We start from the raw sequence: 17,773 nt of genomic DNA on the forward strand, positions 1-17,773 counted from the left end.
TGACTTTTTTTCTCAGAATTGCATGATATAAACTCACAATTCTGAGAACATAAGTCCCCCCCCCTCAAAATTGGACTTTAACTGCGAGTTTATATCACGCAATTCTGAGAAAAAAAGTCAGAATTGAGAGATAAAAAGTCACAATAACCCTTTTATTTATGTTTTATTCAGTGGCGGAAACGGGCTTCCATACATAGATGAGGTTTTGTCCCAGTTGTAAAAATGCCTTCTGCTGTTCTTGAATCATACATGCACTGAGAGAGAGAGTGTGTGTGTGTGTGTGAGCGATGGGGATTTTCAGTGACTCTTTCTGCAGGCTACATTGAACTGACTTGTTCAAAAACGGGTCAGTTTTGCTTTTGGAAGTGTTTTCATTGGCGGAGTAAAAGTAATGTGCGCTATTGTGTATACAATGTATTAGGTTGCTAATGTAACAGTTTGCCATAATGCTGTCAGAAGTGTGCTTTGGACACGGACCAGACGTTCAGAATTCAAAACTATCCGTTATGTAAAGTGACGCGTATGTTGTGGCTGTATGTGCTCCTGTGAGGCGTCGCATCTGAGACGTGTGCTCGTCCGCAGGTGGATGTGAAGGAGAAGCAGAAGAAGCTGGTGGAGCAGCTGACGGGTTTGATCAGCAGCTCTCCCGGGCCGCCCACCAGGAAACTGCTGGCCAAGAACCTGGCTGTGCTCTACAGCATCGGAGACACCTTCACCGTCTTCCAGACGCTCGACAAGTGCAACGACATCATCCGGAGCAAAGACGACACCGCCGCGTATCTGCCCACTAAACTGTGAGTGTGCGCGCGCATGCATGTGTCCTCATTTTTACAGTTAATGGAGTGTACAATGTATTGGAATGGCATTTAAAGGGTTAGTTCACCCAAAAATGAAAATTAGCCCACAAATTACTCACCCTCAAGTCATCCTAGGTGTATATGACTTTCTTCTTTCAGACGAATCCAGTCGGAGTTATATTAAAAATTGTCTTTGATCTTTCAAGCTGTTTCATGGCACTCAGCGGGTGTTGCATGCATCAGTCCAAAAGAAGTTAAATAAAAAGCGCCCATCCATAAAAAAAAAAATGTCTCACACGGATCCGGGGAGTGAACAAAGGCCTCCTGTAGCGAATCCATGCGTTTTTGTCGTCTTCCAGACGCTCGACAAGTGCAACGACATCATCCGGAGCAAAGACGACACCGCCGCGTATCTGCCCACTAAACTGTGAGTGTGCGCGCGCATGCATGTGTCCTCATTTTTACAGTTAATGGAGTGTACAATGTATTGAAATGCCATTTTAAAGGGTTAGTTCACCCAAAAATTTTAATTGGCCCACAAATTACTCACCCTCAAGTCCATCCTAGGTGTATATGACTTTCTTCTTTCAGACGAATCCAGTCGGAGTTATATTAAAAATTGTCTTTGATCTTTCAAGCTGTTTAATGCCACTCAGCGGGTGTTGCATGCATCAGTCCAAAAGAAGTTAAATAAAAAGTGCCCATCCATAAAACAAAGTGTCTCACACTTTTGTATTTGAGTTTCCTATTATTTGTTAATAAATGTAGCCTAATTAGGTCTGTTTGTTGAACATTGCTGTCATTTTTATTTTCTAAAAGCAATAAGCCACAAGACACTGTGCATTATACAAGGGTGAAGGGTGGTAGGACTCAGCATAAGAGATTCTGTGAAGTGTGGTAAAGATCACTGTAATACACACCTTCAAGTGGCTTTTTGCTGATTACCTTCTAATAATATTGATAATAATAACTGAAAATACACTATCATTGAAAAGTTTGCAGATTTTTTTTTTTTTCATTTGCGAAAGAAATTAATATTTTTATTTAGCATGGATTCATTAAATTGTTCAAAAGTGACAGTAAAGACATTTATAATGTTACAAAAGATTTCTATTTCAAATAAACGCTGCTCTTTTGAAAAGACTGGAGTAATGATGCTGAAAATTCAGTTTTGATCACAGAAATAAATTACATTTTAACAGATATTCACATAGAAAACAGCTATTTTAAAATGAAATAATATTTCACAATTTTACTGTTTTTACTGTATTTTTGATCAATTAAATGCAGCCTTGAGCATAAGAGACTTCTAAAAAAACATTAAATAAAAATCTCGTCGACTCTAAACGTTTGAATGGTAGTGTATGCACTACATGCACAGATCTTGTGAGTGGAGCTCATTGTGAACTGGCCTGATGAATGGTCATGTGATGATGATGTGATTGTTCCTGTGATTGGCCAGTGTTTGTTAGAGCTGCAGAACGAGGCCGTGTTCATCTGGACCACTGAACTGGAGAATGTGGCCACGCTGTGCTTTAAAGCTCTTGAAGGCTCTACGTACAGTGTGCGTGTGTCTGTATCCACACTGCTGGGAACCGCCATGGCCACAGCGCTCATGCCCAAACAGGCCACAGGTCAGTTCGCAGATTTATGTGTAGTCTAAATGTTGTATTTTCATCCACCATGGCATATGCAGGAAATAACACAATCATACTGTTCTTGCAGTCTGCATTGCACAGTATGGTTATTTCTGTATGCAAGGTGTTAAGTGGAGCATTACTTCATGCTGTACAGTTTACAACCAGAGCATGCGGCGCATAACTGTATCCCATAATTTAACACGCCATCTCATTATTTGATCCAGTGGATGGAAGCAAATACTTTTGTGCAAAAAACTGGATTAAAAATTATTACATTATTATGAGATATCTGGATGCCACTTGCTAAACTAAACATGCAAAACTCTGTGTTGCATACTTTATCGAAATGTTTATTGATGCACATTGCATATTTCTTACCAACTGTTTTAAAAAAAAGTAGGCATGAATACTTCTAGTGCACTATTCAGCACGCAGCCAGATTCTCCCAATCAACTGTAATTACTGTAAATGTGTTAGCTGGAGACAAAGGTTAATGGTGTTTTCTAGCGATCTACACAGAAATGCCAGTTTGTGTCTGTATGCGGCGCTCATTTGTGACTGATATCAGTGAGGTGTGTGTCTGAGCGGTTCTCTGTTTGCTGCGTGTCAGTCATGCGTCAGAACGTGAAGCGGGCGACTCTAGAGGAGGTTCTGGAGCTGATGGCCACAGGCTTCCTGCGAGGAGGCTCTGGCTTCCTGAAGAGCGGAGGAGAGATGCTGAAAGGAGCGTCAGTCAGCCGAGAGGTGCGAGTCGGAGTCACGCAGGTGAGACGGAAAACAATAACTCTGACCTCTGAAACGCATGCAAAGCCATTCAAATTCAGTTTGAAAACACACAAACGGTGCTAGGTTAGCTAACAGAGTTTTGTTATTACAGAAGGTGTTTCAGTCGAGGTTATGTTGACTGTATGATTGGCTCGTTCGTGTCTCTCCACACAGGCGTATGTTGTGTTCGTCACCACTCTGGGCGGGCAGTGGCTGGAGCGTAACTTCGCAGTGTTTCTATCGCACCTGCTGGAGCTGGTGGCTCATCCGCGGGCCACGCAGACTCACGTGGAGGCTGTGTATTCACGCCGCTGCGTATCCTTCGCCTTGCGGGCGTCGCTGGGCGGTCTGCTCGGTGAAAAAGCTCAAATAGCTGCTGCGAAGGAAATCTGCCTGGCCATCAGCAAACAGATGAGAGCCGTGGGTAAGATGGAGATCACACAGTCGACACTCTTCCCTGTCTCTGAAATCACAGCTGTGAGCTGCGGTGTCATTGTCCGATTAAGATCTAGATCAGTGGTTCCCAAACTTTTTGAAAGCATGGCACCCCCTTTATAGTGTTTTAGTTTTTTCCATGGCACCCCAACCCAATTAAACTAAACGTGCATGTGTACATACATATATGAAATTAAATCCAGATGAGCAAACAACAAATGAAGCATAAACAGCGGCATTAATTTATTATGAATGCATCACAACAGACATATGAGGTGAAACAACCCATTCAAATGAACCATCTGTCTTTTACAACCAGATGACACGTGTCAACAGACTGATTTGAACCATGTGGGAATCATTCGAACAAAACACATTTAAAGATTGATACTTTCTTTAAATAATAATAAACAACTCAAATTAAATTTCTTTAGTTTCTCATTTGATTTGTTCAAACCTGACCTTATAACTTAAAAAAATGGCAACAGCACATTGACTGTGCAGTCTGAGATCGATGGGTATAATTTAGGGTTGTGATGGTGAGGAAAAAGAGGGGGGTAGTTTTCCCTCTTTTCCTTACTTTCCTTTGCTTTTAAATAGCTTAAAAGTGCCGTGCGCATTTTACTTTCACTTTCAAATTAGCGGCAATTCAGTGTCACAAAATACAACGTAGAACATAGAACTTTTATTAACAAAACAAATAAAAATACACCATGCTCTATGCCTAATATAAAATAACTAGTGCTGTCAAACGATTAATCGCATCCAAAATAAAAGTTTTTGTTTGCATAATATATGTGTTAAACGTGCATGTGTACATACATATATGAAATTAAATCCAGATGAGCAAACAACAAATGAAGCATAAACAGCGGCATTAATTTATTATGAATGCATCACAACAGACATATGAGGTGAAACAACCCATTCAAATGAACCATCTGTCTTTTACAACCAGATGACACGTGTCAACAGACTGATTTGAACCATGTGGGAATCATTCGAACAAAACACATTTAAAGATTGATACTTTCTTTAAATAATAATAAACAACTCAAATTAAATTTCTTTAGTTTCTCATTTGATTTGTTCAAACCTGACCTTATAACTTAAAAAAATGGCAACAGCCAGCACATTGTGCAGTCTGAGATCGATGGGTATAATTTAGGGTTGTGATGGTGAGGAAAAAGAGGGGGGTAGTTTTCCCTCTTTTCCTCGCATTCCTTCTGTTTTAAATAGCTTTTAAAAGCGCCCTGCGCATTTTACTTTCATTTTCAAATTAGCGGCAATTCTGCGTCAAGCAGTTGTTTGGTTTTAGTTCGTTTGAGTTTTCCCTCTTTTCCTTACTTTCCTTTGCTTTTAAATAGCTTAAAAGTGCCGTGCGCATTTTACTTTCACTTTCAAATTAGCGGCAATTCAGTGTCACAAAATACAACGTAGAACATAGAACTTTTATTAACAAAACAAATAAAAATACACCATGCTCTATGCCTAATATAAAATAACTAGTGCTGTCAAACGATTAATCGCATCCAAAATAAAAGTTTTTGTTTGCATAATATATGTGTGTGTACTGTGTATATTTATTATGTATATATAAATACACACACATGCATGTATATATGTCAGAAAAATATGTTATGTTTATATATTAAATATATTTATTAATATTATAAATTATATGACATAGACATGCAAATATTTTCAAAATGTATACTGTATGTATGTGTATTTATATGTACATAATAAATATACACAGAACACACATGATGCAAACAAAAACTTTTATTTTGTATACGATTAATCACAATTAATCGTTTGACAGCACTAAAAATAACAAATAACTTACACAAAGTTTAGGTAGCCTATACAAAACTGAAGATCAGTAAACACTGTGGAACCAAATAAATAAGAAACGCTACGTTTATTAGCAAAACGAATAAAAAAGATTGGAGACACGGCATTGATGTAAAAAAAAAAAACAGTTTAAATAAATTAAAATCCACAAACACTGTGGAACCAAATAAATAAGAAACGAATGTTTAAAAAAAACTACCAATATCACCTTGTATAGATAAATGGCAGAAGTCAACAGGCTTGTCAAATTCCAAAATATTTTTAAAACAGGCGCTTTTGCATGTCGTTTTGAAACTCTTCTGCCATCGTCTTGTCTGTCTCCCTTCACTCTTTGTCAGCTTCTCCTCACGTGATAAATGAGATCTGATCTGTGATGCGACTGTCATGCAGCATGCTGCATTGAGCAGCCGCGGTCAGTTTTAATTTTGAGTGAACTAAATGATTTTTATTACTATAAAAAAATCTAAACGACGGTGGGAGCGGTGCCGCGGTGGGCAAGTGACATAACCGGTGTTGCAGCTTCACTTCGGTAAAACCGTCAACACCTTCTATAGCAGCAACACAAATTTTGTGTCCTGTCAATCACTGCGTGAAATATAAAATTGAGCGCGCACCAGTACAAAGGGTGGAGCTGAGCAGAGCGGACGGGGCGATTCTCCTGAGAACAGTCCAATTGGCGGTAAATACTAGGGCTGGGACGATAAATCGATACAGAATCGATTCTTAGATTTTCAGAATGCATCGCGATTCCTCTGGAATTGATTCTGAGCTTAGTTTGTAACAGTAGATGGCGCTCTAATCTAGTTTTTATCCGCACACTCAAATGCTCACGAAGAAGAGTGCTAAAGAGCACTTGTGCGTTCGGCCGAGTCATGTAACGTTAATTTCACCTCAGCTCAGAATGCTTTTATGACGCGAGATTAATGTAAACACAGCCCACTGTGAACACCTTTGTAATTCGCTTTAACCTTCTCAAATTTTATGAATGATTATTTTAGGTTCAAGTGTGTGTAAGGATTTGGAAACAAGCAGAATACGGCTGTTTCTAAAGCATGCAGCGCCATCTGCTGTTCAAAACTAAGCTCAGAATCGACTCGAGAAAGAATCGCGATGCCTTTGGAAAATCTCAGAATCGATGCTGAATCATTTCTCGATTCGCGATGCATCGATTTATTTTCCCAGCCCTAGTAAATACATATTTAAACTGTAAATAAGTATGAAATATATCAGTGTTTTTTTTCGCTTATTTATATTCGTTTGGACATGCTCATATGTTGGTGTTTTGATGTAGCCTATTTTTAAAATATATGCTGTAAAAGGTTATTCTATTTTAGGATGTTTAAATTGGGAAAAAAGCTAAGATTCTGCGGCACCCATAGCCAGTTGTCACGGCACCCACTTTGGGAACCACTGATCTAGATTCAGGTTCAACATAAAATGTTTCCTTTTTTTTTTTTTGCTAAAACACCTTCACCTTCTTGTATACATTGTTCAAACACAATTTGAAGGACAATGAAGACCACAGTCAATCTCTGATCAAGTGTGGATTCATGTAGGCCTCGGGTGTTTGAGTTTTTTAATAGCTGTGACGAGGTCTACATACTCTTGAGTTTTAGATAATGGCTTAAATCCCATTTAAAAACAGCATGCTGCTTTCTCAAGGCAGTGTTCATGCGACGTGTCCCATTCACTCAGAGCAGTGTCAGACCCTCGTGACCGTGTGTCGTCTCTCTCTCTCTCACACACACACACAGAGGCTGTAGTGAATGACCCCAGCAGTGAGAACCGGGCCGGGGCCGCAGACGTGTCGGCCAGTCAGCATGTGATGGTGTGTGCTCTGAAAGAGCTGGGCAGTTTGGTCCAGAGTCTGAGCGCTACAGCGTCCCCTCTGATCCAGGAGCCATCTGTCGGTAGGAAATTGCACATAACCACGCTGTGTTAATTAATTGATGTTGATGTGAACACCAACAAAGGACTGCGTGTCTCTCAAAACCAGACATGTATGTCCACATATAACCATGAAAATTATACAGAAAACACACATAACCATATATAAGCACTTGGAACCTGAGAGATTGCCTTCCCTCCACTGAAATCAGTTCCACCAAACGTTTGAGACTTCGAAAATCAATATGAGTCAAGAAGTTTAATCCAAATCTCTCTTCATTAAAGATATCATGTGTGTTTCAAAGATGAACAGAAGTCTTACGGATTTGTACCAGTATGTGGGTGGGTGAATAGTGACAGAATTGTAATTTTTCTATGAGTTATCACTTTAACTCATTCATGCCTGCACCTTTGGCCCTGTGCACAGTCCACCAGGCCAGCTCTCACTATCTGGACGTCTTGTGCTTGCGTTGGCAGGTTTTTTAGAGACGGTCACATCCGTGCTGCTGCACCCGAGCATGGCTGCGCGTCTGGCTGCGGCCTGGTGTCTGCGCTGCGTCGCTGTAGCTCTGCCACACCAGCTCACGCCTCTCCTGGAGCGCTGCGCCGAGTGCATCAACAACCTGAAGAACTCGCCCGAGGCTGTGAGCGGCTACAGCTTCGCCATGGCGGCTCTGCTGGGAGGAGTGCATCAGTGTCCTCTGGGCATCCCGCACTCCAAGGGCAAGGTCTGACTGACTCATGCAGTATGCAGTAAAAACATGCCATCTAGACTATAACAAGGGCTGCACTAGAAACCGAATCAGTATCGCATTATGGCTTGTGATGATCAAATTGCAAAGGTTGTGATTTGATGAAACATGTGCTGCATGTTTCAGAGTAAAGCACAGCCCTGTGTTCATCGACACGCATGCAACTAGTGATACCTCTGTTTTTGCATCTCAGAAATACTGTATTGTGAGCTGCGTGTGTGTAAATGAACACAGTGCCGCGCTTCACTCTAAACATGCAGTGCATGTGTTTGCTGGTAAACAAGCAAAACAAAGCTTGATGGTTTAACATTTGAAAATGAAGAAATTAAGATGTAGATACTAGTATTGTAATATTAATTAAATACTCTTATTTATTTTAAAGTATTATAGTATTGTTAGAATATTTTTATTTAATGATAATAAAGTTTTTTGTTTTGTTTTTGTTTTTGTTTTTTTTACTCACTTTATGGATACTGAAAGAGATTTGAGTTGGTTCTTGTGGTGAGTATAGCCAAGTTTGGGAAACTCATATTTTTCAAGTGTTTGCTAAATTGTTCAGCCCCTAAAGGAAAATGTCCTTTCTTTACTTATGTGCTATGCAGATGCATCCCCAACAAAAAAAGAATGATTCATTCTTTCCAAATATAGCTACTCAAGTCTCAATGTCAGTTTTTTTTTTTTTTATATCATGCAGCCCTGCAAATCACACAATTCCAAAATTCAGCTTTCTTAACTTAAATATCCAGCAAATTAGGCCAGCCCAGATGAACGCAAGTTTAAACCACATCTCTCAAATATGAAGAGGTTTATAATTATAACAAAGGTCTTTTACACACAGAAGTCTGAAAGGAATCATCCTATACCTCTATAGCAAATGCATTACTGTTAGTGTGACTTACATTCATATTTACAATGATGGACAAGTCAAAATAATGACAAGACGGCATGGAACTTTCCTTTAAAGTTGCAGTAGTAGAAACTTGTTTTATCGTAAGTGTCACAAAAAAGCTGAAAATGCTTTTTAAAAAATGAAAGCACTGCAGAAATTCAAGCCACTATTGCAGATTCCTGAAGAGCTACAGCTTGGATGTCTTTCAGATGGTGGTGAGTATAGCTGAAGATCTGCTGCGCTCTGCAGCCCAGAACAGCCGGCTGTCTCTCCAGCGCACTCAAGCGGGCTGGCTGCTGCTAGGAGCCCTCATGACCTTAGGTGAGTGCATCAAGCACGTGACCTCTCACAGACTCGGGCCAGAAACACGGCAGTGAAACGAGCCCCTCTGATGTTTCGTCCTCTCAGGACCGTCTTTAGTGCGCTACCACCTGCCGAAGATGCTGCTGCTGTGGCGTAACGTGTTTCCTCGCTCTCAGAAGGAGCTGGAGGCCGATTTTAACTTTGGTTAGTTTTGAGTTCTTTTTTTTTTTTTATGAGAGTATGTTGAAAGCTTTGAAAATAACAATAATAAAATCAATCTCTGCTGTTTTTTTTGTTTTTTTTAGATGCAATTGAAACCTAAATTATTTAATTTACAAGTGTCTTGTTTGTGATTTTTATTCATGTAAGCTATAGCTTCTGACCTTTAAATCAAAACGGACACAAGTATCTTAATGTTATTTGTGTATTTTACTTTCATTTTATTACAAGTAGGTCAACAGCGCCCCCTAAATAAATAATAGACCTTTACCGATAACGTTCTGATAATATTGTGCATCCCTTATAGTGATGTGTTTGTGTGCCGCAGCTGCAGCCCAACAGCGCGTCAGGCAGCGGCGCTCTCGAACACGACCCGTCCTCCATTTACCTGCGCGTACCTGCAGTGGAGGCCGTGCCCGGACCGCTGCCCCTGGGGGTGTCTGTGATCGACGCCTCGGTCGCTCTTTTCGGAGTCGTCTTTCCTCACGTCTCTTTCAAACACAGGTGCTTTCAGTCAGCATTGTGTTGGCCTTTCTCGGCTTTCTGTATTTGATGCTGTTTGGGGTCACAGACGATAGTGAGATTTTAGCAGTCCAAAGTCCATCTGTACATAAATCTAATACACTACCATATAAAAGATACTTTTATTTAGCAAGGATTCACTGAACTGATCTCAGGAAATGTCAGGAAAGACATTTATAATGTTACAACAGATTTCTGTTCCAAATAAATGCTGTTCTATTGAACTTAAGTGAGAAAACTAAATGTATCATGGTTTCCACTAAAATATTGTGCAGCACAACTGTTTTCAACACTGATAATAATCAGAAATGTTTCTTGAGCAGCAAATCGGCATATTAGAATGATTTCTGAAGATCATGTGAGTAATGATGCTGAAAATTCAGCTTTGATCACAGCAATAAACTTTATATTCACATAGAAAACACTAATTTTAAATTGAAAAAATATTTGACAATATTACTGTTTTTACGTTTTGTTTTTTTTAATCAAATAAATGCAGCCTCGGTGAGCAGAAGAGACTTCTTTCAACAACATTCAGAAATCTTACCAACTAGTGGATGTGCTTGTTGCCTCAGTGAAGATAAACTTACCATGTCAGATGGGTTCATAGCATTAGCCATTCATCTCGTTTCAGAGCATTATCTGTGAATTGTTTCATGTCTTGTTTGTCTGTTCCAGGTTGCAAATGCTGGATCACTTTGCTGAATGCATTAAACAAGCTAAAGGCGTCCGTCAGCAGGCCGTGCAGTTGAACATATTCACTGCGGTGCTGAGCGCTCTCAAGGTGTCCTATCCCGACTGGAGTATCTACTTGTGCAGTTCATCAACCTATAACAGAATATTGATAATGTTGATTGTTCATTGGCTTCTGTGTGTGTACAGGGTCTGGCTGAGAACAAGAGCAGTCTCGGCCCGGAGGAGGTGCGTAAATCAGCTCTAGCGCTGGTGATGGGCGCGCTGGACAACCCCAACCCCATCCTGCGCTGCGCTGCTGGAGAGGCTCTGGGCAGGATGGCTCAAGTCGTGGGAGAAGCTTCTTTCATCGCCAGGATGGCACAGCACAGCTTTGACAAGTATGCAGCGGCGATGGCAGTGTGACGGCTCTGCACTCAAGCTGAATGCTAGAACGTGTCTTTCCCATCACATTCAAATCATCACATTTAACAGCATTTCTTGTGTTGTACAGTAGATTGGCTAGAAGCAGAATGCAAACATTCAAAAACCTTTAATTGAACTGAACCAAGAAAATAACCGGCTCTGAATAAGGCCTGGGTCTCCGTTCCTAACCCTTCCAGTTGACTGTGTAGCGAATTTGATCAAAAGGGAAATGTATATAAATAATTAAAATTAATTGCAATTATTTACCTCAGCTGCCAGTAGTAACTGTAGCAGAATTAATATTGCAATCAACTAATCTGTTCGTCCGGCGAACATTCAGTGTAATTTCATATCAACTCTAAGAAAGGTTGTTATCGTGGCCACAGAAAATAACTTTCTCACAGTATTAATGCATTAGAGTATTTAACAAAATCAGGAATCGTTTAAGTGACATTGATCTGCAAGCGGTGACAGAATCAGAAACTCGTGTAATTTGTGCACAGAAGTTTTATTAACTAAACACTAACACATAACTAGTCTAAACAAACACACACACAATCACCTGCCGGCACGGGGGAGGTCCCATGGTGTCGCTGTCGGACTGAATGTCTGAGAGGCAAAGAGTAAGAGCAGTGCAGAAGAAGAGGCGGGTCACGGATGCGAGGCCTTTTAACTTCTGTGGAGGTCACACCTCCAGGGGGTCGGTGAGCCAATAGTGACTCTCACTTTCGGAGGGAAAGTTTATGACTCTTTGTCTTCGAACATGGTCAGTTGCATATGGATTGGGTGCTGATGCAAAAACTATTAAAGATTCTTAGAACACTAATATGTTGTATAAGTATCAACATATAATATACACTCTCATTTAGATCAAAATACGATTTCGGAGATACCAAACATGCTACAGGTGAGGTTATATTAACTAGTGATTCTACCATAAAGCATGCATAAAACAGTAGACAATACAAGAACGGTAATAATACAAACAATAACCTGGGGATATGCATGTTCATTCATAGAAAGGTTTTGCTATGAAATAATGAAAGACGTCTTTTCCTGTGGGCAGTATTCAGTGTTTCCCGTACATTGATTTATTTGTGGTGGCCCGCCACAATATCAAAACTGACCGCCACAAATAGATTTTCCAAAAGGCTTTGACTTCGTTGAATAAACATGAGCACAGCAGGCGCTGGGTTTTTTATATGAATGAATCTTTGAAAGGAACTGACTGAATGTCTTTAGAAAAGTGTCGATGTCATTTTCATTTAATCTTTCCAATAATGCCCGATAAAGTAGCGTTTATGAGCGGAGCGCTGCTTTGATTACAGCCGTTACCGGGGAAACCGCCATTTCTGCCGCTCCTAAAGCGCCTCCTGCTGGCAGAGAAGTAATTTGCGTTTTCAATCAGTCGGCCTGTCTGCTGTTTCATATATAGCCTATGTTTCCCCGGGGGAAGTGCCGCCACACATAGAGTGTAAGTCTGTGGGAAACACTGAATCTATATTTAATTTATACAGTGAGGTCGCTGCCATGGTAACCAGTGGCCTGGGGGGTCGTTCACAGACATCACGGCACCCAGTCCGGTTGTTAGGTGAGGGGTCTGTTGGATTATTTGATAAATATAACAAATAATATTGTGACTGATTTGTCCAGCCGTTACAACTGGTTTTGTCGCTTCTGCAGGACAGAAGCGTGGCATGGATGTTGTGGGACCTCTGGCTGTTTCCTCACGTTTGTCTTAGTGTTTGAGTTTTTCTGTCTTCCGTCTTCTGTCCAGGCTGAAGTCGGCGCGTGACGTGGTGTCCAGGACGGGTCACTCTCTGGCTTTAGGCTGCCTGCACCGTTATGTGGGCGGCATTGGGTCGGGCCAGCACCTCAAGACCAGTGTTAGCATCCTGCTGGCCCTGGCTCAAGACGCCACGTGTCACGAGGTCCAGGTGAGCTCTGAGCCGGCAGCAGGTGTTTGAAGAGAGCTCTGCCGCTGGTGAAATCAGATGTGTCATGAGTCTGTCTGGTTGTTTCAGACGTGGGCGCTGCACTCTCTGGCTCTCATCGTGGACTCCAGCGGGCCCATGTACCGTGGTTATGTGGAGCCCACGCTGTCTCTGGTGCTGACGCTGCTCCTGACGGTCCCCCCCTCACACACAGAGGTGCATCAGTGTCTGGGCCGCTGTCTCGGAGCGCTCATCACCACCGTGGGCCCAGAACTACAGGGTACCAGACCGTTACCAACAAAATACAATTATAGCATTTGTGATTGTGCCATTGTTTTGGTAAAGCATCTGTCAATTATCTATCAAACTAAAATGGAAATTGTGAGATGTGCGCTTATCAAATCACAAAAGGCTTTGATTTCATTAAATAAACCTCTAGTTGTTGCGCTGCGTGTTTCACAGCAAAGCGCACACTTTGGCCACTCGATCAGCTTGTGTTTTGTCAGTGCACCAGATTGATGCATTCACAAAATCCTGTAGTGAACACTGTATATTATGCATAATGTACATTATCTGCACATTACGTAAAGAAAAACATCGGGACAGTTAGGAAAAACGTGCTTTGTTAGTAAAATATGGAATAATATTAGGCCTAATGTGATGAATTGATTAATCAAAGAAATAATCACTGGGTGAATCAGTTATCAAAAGAAGTTAGTTTGCAACCTGTGCATCATTTTGAATTGGTTTTCTTAATTTTTTCCCCCCATCCCAACCATAAAGCCTAACAATTGTTTAGAATAGTTTTTCAGATGATATGATGATATCTGCATGTAAATATGCGTTCTGAAACAAGTTGAGAGTGTGAGGATTTGTGTAAAAACTGGAAAGCAAAAAGTCAAAAATGATGCACATGTCAGTTGTGTAATTAAGCTAACCATTTGTGCAGACCTCTATTTGATTGCTTTTAATAGGAGTGGGCGATACCAAAATTCTGTATCAACATATGTGACCCTGGAGCACAAAACCAGTCTTAAGTCGCTGGGGGATATTTGTAGCAATAGCCAAAAATACATTGTATGGGTCAAAATTATCCATTTTTCTTTTATGCCAAAAATCATTAGGATATTAAGTAAAGATCATGTTCCATGAAGATATTTTGTAAATTTCCTACCGTAAATATATCAAAACTTAATTAAAGATTTTTTTGCACCCTCAGATTCCAGATTTTCAAATAGTTGTATCTCGGCTAAATATTGTCCTATCCTAACAAACCATACATCAATGGAAAGCTCATTTATTCAGCTTTCAGATGATGCATAAATCTCAATTTCGAAAAAATTGACACTTAAGGCTGGTTTTGCGATCCAGGGTCACATATGAGTAATATGTCACAATATAGTTATTTTTGCTGGAAATAAGGTTGTTACAATGCCAACATTTTAGATTCCAGTGGAATTTCACAACTCTCAACACCAATTTAAATACAAAAAACAAATACTAGCCTAACCAATATAAGTAAAAATTTCTCAACTGATTATTCAAGACAATAGTAGGTAATTAAAGTAAACGCAAACTGCACAGAAACGGTCTGTTAGACAGCATTTGACAGTCTTATTGCAATTGAATGATTCAAACTGGCAAGGCACTCTGGGAAGTTAGTGAGGTTTTCCTTAACCAGAGGAAGTGTTTAAAGCTACTTAAAGATAATTACAAAGTGTTTGGGAACATTATCACTCATGCATCCCCAGCCCTGTCAGTTGTCTCTGTGTAGGTGAACAGAAAATGTTCAGTTGTGTATTTGTATTATTTCTCCTGGTTTGTTTATCCTAGGGAACAGCGTCAGCATCTCTACGATTCGCTCGTCGTGTCTGGTGGGCTGCGCCATCATGCAGGATCACTCGGACTCTCTGGTCCAGGCAGCGGCAATCTCCTGCCTGCAGCAGCTGCACATGTTCGCACCGCGACACGTCAACCTGTCCAGCCTGGTGCCCAGCCTCTGTGTAAGGCTTTCTCGGCTCACCCCCGTATAATCATAAATAGGCAACTGTGAATATATGGAGAGCACATGCAGTTAAATAGTTCAAGCAGATTTCCCACAGGTGAGTCTGGCAGTAGGTGATGTGTGTTTGCCTGTGCACAGGTGCATCTGTGCAGCTCTCACCTGCTGTTACGGCGGGCCGCAGTGGCGTGTCTCCGGCAGCTGGCTCAGCGCGAGGCTGCAGAGGTCTGTGAATACGCCATGAGTCTCGCCAGGAAGGCTGGAGACGGCAAAGACAGCACCAGCATCAGTGCGTAACGTGCCTCGTAATGTTTATGGCACGCACACCGTTTGCCTTCCAATCCTAGCCTCCTGAAACCGTGTGATAGGAAGAACCAGACTGATTTATTTGGTTCTATTTGGCCATTTATCATTTTGCAGATCTGAACATCACAGAGACGGGTTTGGAAGGTGTTCTGTTTGGAATGCTGGACCGGGAGACGGACAGGAAGTTGTGCTCGGACATTCATGACACGTTAGGTCACATGCTCTCGTCTCTGGCTGTGGAGAAACTTCCTCACTGGCTCAAGCTCTGTAAAGATGTTCTGGCAGCTACTACAGGTAACAGCCGTTCACTGGCCATAGTGCTTCATAGGTCATAGTGCTATTTGACTAGAATGAAATAAACCAGGTTTTGACTGTAAATATTGCATTTTTCTAATGAGTTTACAGAGTAGGATAGCAAGAAATTGTCTGAAACTGCGGCCATAAGGACTGAATAAAGCATCCTCATGCATTTATCCAGATTCCTTTTGGACTACTTAAACTAATTCTTTTGACTGGTTTTCACTAAATCAAGCCCACTTTTTCACTGTAGTAACAGTCAATGTTCTGAACTTTTCTTGTGTCATTTTGACATGCCTATCATCCAAGCATCCTATAACAAACCACTTAAAGAACAATCTGAGCCATGTGACTCATGTACACACAGAACATCATTAATAATAATGATCATTATCATGGTTGCACTTTATTGCACAGCATGTGCACGTAGAGTCTGTTTACTATGGGTGAGCGATATGACAATAATATTTTAATTATTGTTTTAACAATGTGCGAGCTGACATTGAGCATGTCGCTCGCTTTGCAAAAACAATACATTTGATACATTTATTGATTAAATGTAAGAATCTGACATAAAAGGTGATGCATTCATCAAGGTTATAGAAAATGGCCTTATAAATGTAAAATTGCCTTGTAGTGGAAAAAGTTCATTTCTGTCACTGACACACAGAATATGAAAATATTTGGGAGTTAGACAGGCATAAATCAGCACTAAACAAAATAAATATCCAGATTTTTTTTGTCAATATTGCACACCCCTAGTACTTACACAAGAAAAGACTGCGTAATATAAGATAACTGCATAAACTTGGAACATAGGTTAAGGTTAGGTTCAAGGTTAGTACCTAGTCATTACCCAGTTATTGTAATATAGTAAGTGCATAGTATGTACATACCAACAGGACTTGTGTTGGCTCAGGCTGTATTTTTGTTAGTTTGTGATACTTTTGAAAGAATGCCATGCATTTGAATCGCAGCCATGGGCCAGGACAAAACCTTTTATTTGCTGCCGGAGGGCTGTGTTGATACTGATGCGCTTTAAGCTGATGTCAGACACACCCTGAATGTAGGTACTGATCATTTGGGTGTTAGAAACTCTGCCCATTTTACTGTAATCTGCTGGATTTTCTCATTCCACCTTGTTCCATGTTTGCTTCTGCCGCAGAGGTCGGTGGGACGGTTGCGTCTGTTGGCAGAAGGAAGGACGAGGAGGAGGACTCTGAGAAGAAGGATGAGATGGATGATGACATCATGTTCACTTCTCTGGGTCAGGATGACAAGAGCAAGCCGTCCGTGGCGCCTCGCTGGGTTACACGAGTGTTTGCTGCCGACTGTCTGTGCCGTATCATTCATCTGTGTGAGAATGCAGACAAGGCCCACTTTGACCTGGCTGCTGCGCGTGTCACCAAGGCTAAAAACCCTGAAGGTACACCTCTGTGACTCTTCGTGCACAGTAGTTGTGGAGGGATGGCATTCATTTTAGTTTTAGGAATTTTCGTTGTTGGTTGAACTTTGCAAGGCACATTTAAAAGTATGAGTAAAGTATAAAGTATGACTTGAGTCGAAGTGATTTAGGGCATGAATACATTTGTGGTGTCTTCTGCAGGTGACTTCCTGGTGCTGCACTTGTGCGATCTGATCCGCATGGCCTTCATGGCTGCCACAGACCACAGTAACCAGCTGCGCATGGCTGGTCTGCAGGCGCTCGAGGACATCATTAAGAAGTTCGCCGCTGTGCCGGAGCCAGAGTTCCCTGGTCATGTGATACTGGAGCAGTACCAGGCTAATGTCAGTTTCTCAGTGTGTGCCTAGTGTTGTGAATGCCACTAATTTATTGATTCCATTCAATCATATGTGACCCTGGAGCACAAAACCAGGTTTAAGTCGCTGGGGTATATTTGTAGCAATAGCCAACAATACATTGTTTCGGAAAATTGACACTTAAAGGCACAATATGTAATGTTTTTTTTATTAAAGGGGTCATATGATGCGATTTCAAGTTTTCCTTTCTCTTTGGAGTGTTACAAGCTGATTGTGCATAGATAAGATCCCTGAAGTTGCAAAGACTAA

At 41.0% G+C, this 17,773-nt stretch overlaps 1 protein-coding gene across 1 annotated transcript in view; it reads left to right on the forward strand.

Annotated features, from left to right (window-relative positions):
• heatr5b (HEAT repeat containing 5B) overlaps positions 1 to 17,773 on the forward strand; it is a 32,114-nt gene that overhangs the window by 3,665 nt on the left and 10,676 nt on the right. Inside the window, exons 3-21 of the mRNA XM_016555860.1 lie at positions 583 to 794; positions 1,617 to 1,650; positions 2,260 to 2,431; positions 3,048 to 3,202; positions 3,377 to 3,626; positions 7,249 to 7,404; positions 7,859 to 8,109; positions 9,232 to 9,343; positions 9,431 to 9,513; positions 9,873 to 10,048; positions 10,745 to 10,850; positions 10,949 to 11,139; positions 12,942 to 13,101; positions 13,189 to 13,378; positions 14,932 to 15,101; positions 15,242 to 15,389; positions 15,521 to 15,700; positions 16,869 to 17,129; positions 17,310 to 17,491. Of these exons, the coding sequence (XP_016411346.1) occupies positions 583 to 794; positions 1,617 to 1,650; positions 2,260 to 2,431; positions 3,048 to 3,202; positions 3,377 to 3,626; positions 7,249 to 7,404; positions 7,859 to 8,109; positions 9,232 to 9,343; positions 9,431 to 9,513; positions 9,873 to 10,048; positions 10,745 to 10,850; positions 10,949 to 11,139; positions 12,942 to 13,101; positions 13,189 to 13,378; positions 14,932 to 15,101; positions 15,242 to 15,389; positions 15,521 to 15,700; positions 16,869 to 17,129; positions 17,310 to 17,491 (3,189 nt within the window). The remainder of the gene's footprint in view (positions 1 to 582; positions 795 to 1,616; positions 1,651 to 2,259; positions 2,432 to 3,047; positions 3,203 to 3,376; positions 3,627 to 7,248; positions 7,405 to 7,858; positions 8,110 to 9,231; positions 9,344 to 9,430; positions 9,514 to 9,872; positions 10,049 to 10,744; positions 10,851 to 10,948; positions 11,140 to 12,941; positions 13,102 to 13,188; positions 13,379 to 14,931; positions 15,102 to 15,241; positions 15,390 to 15,520; positions 15,701 to 16,868; positions 17,130 to 17,309; positions 17,492 to 17,773) is intronic.

Source organism: Sinocyclocheilus rhinocerous, unplaced genomic scaffold (genome assembly GCF_001515625.1).
Source record: "Sinocyclocheilus rhinocerous isolate Xijiao unplaced genomic scaffold, SAMN03320098_v1.1 scaffold347, whole genome shotgun sequence".
NCBI classification, from domain to species: Eukaryota; Metazoa; Chordata; class Actinopteri; order Cypriniformes; family Cyprinidae; genus Sinocyclocheilus; species Sinocyclocheilus rhinocerous.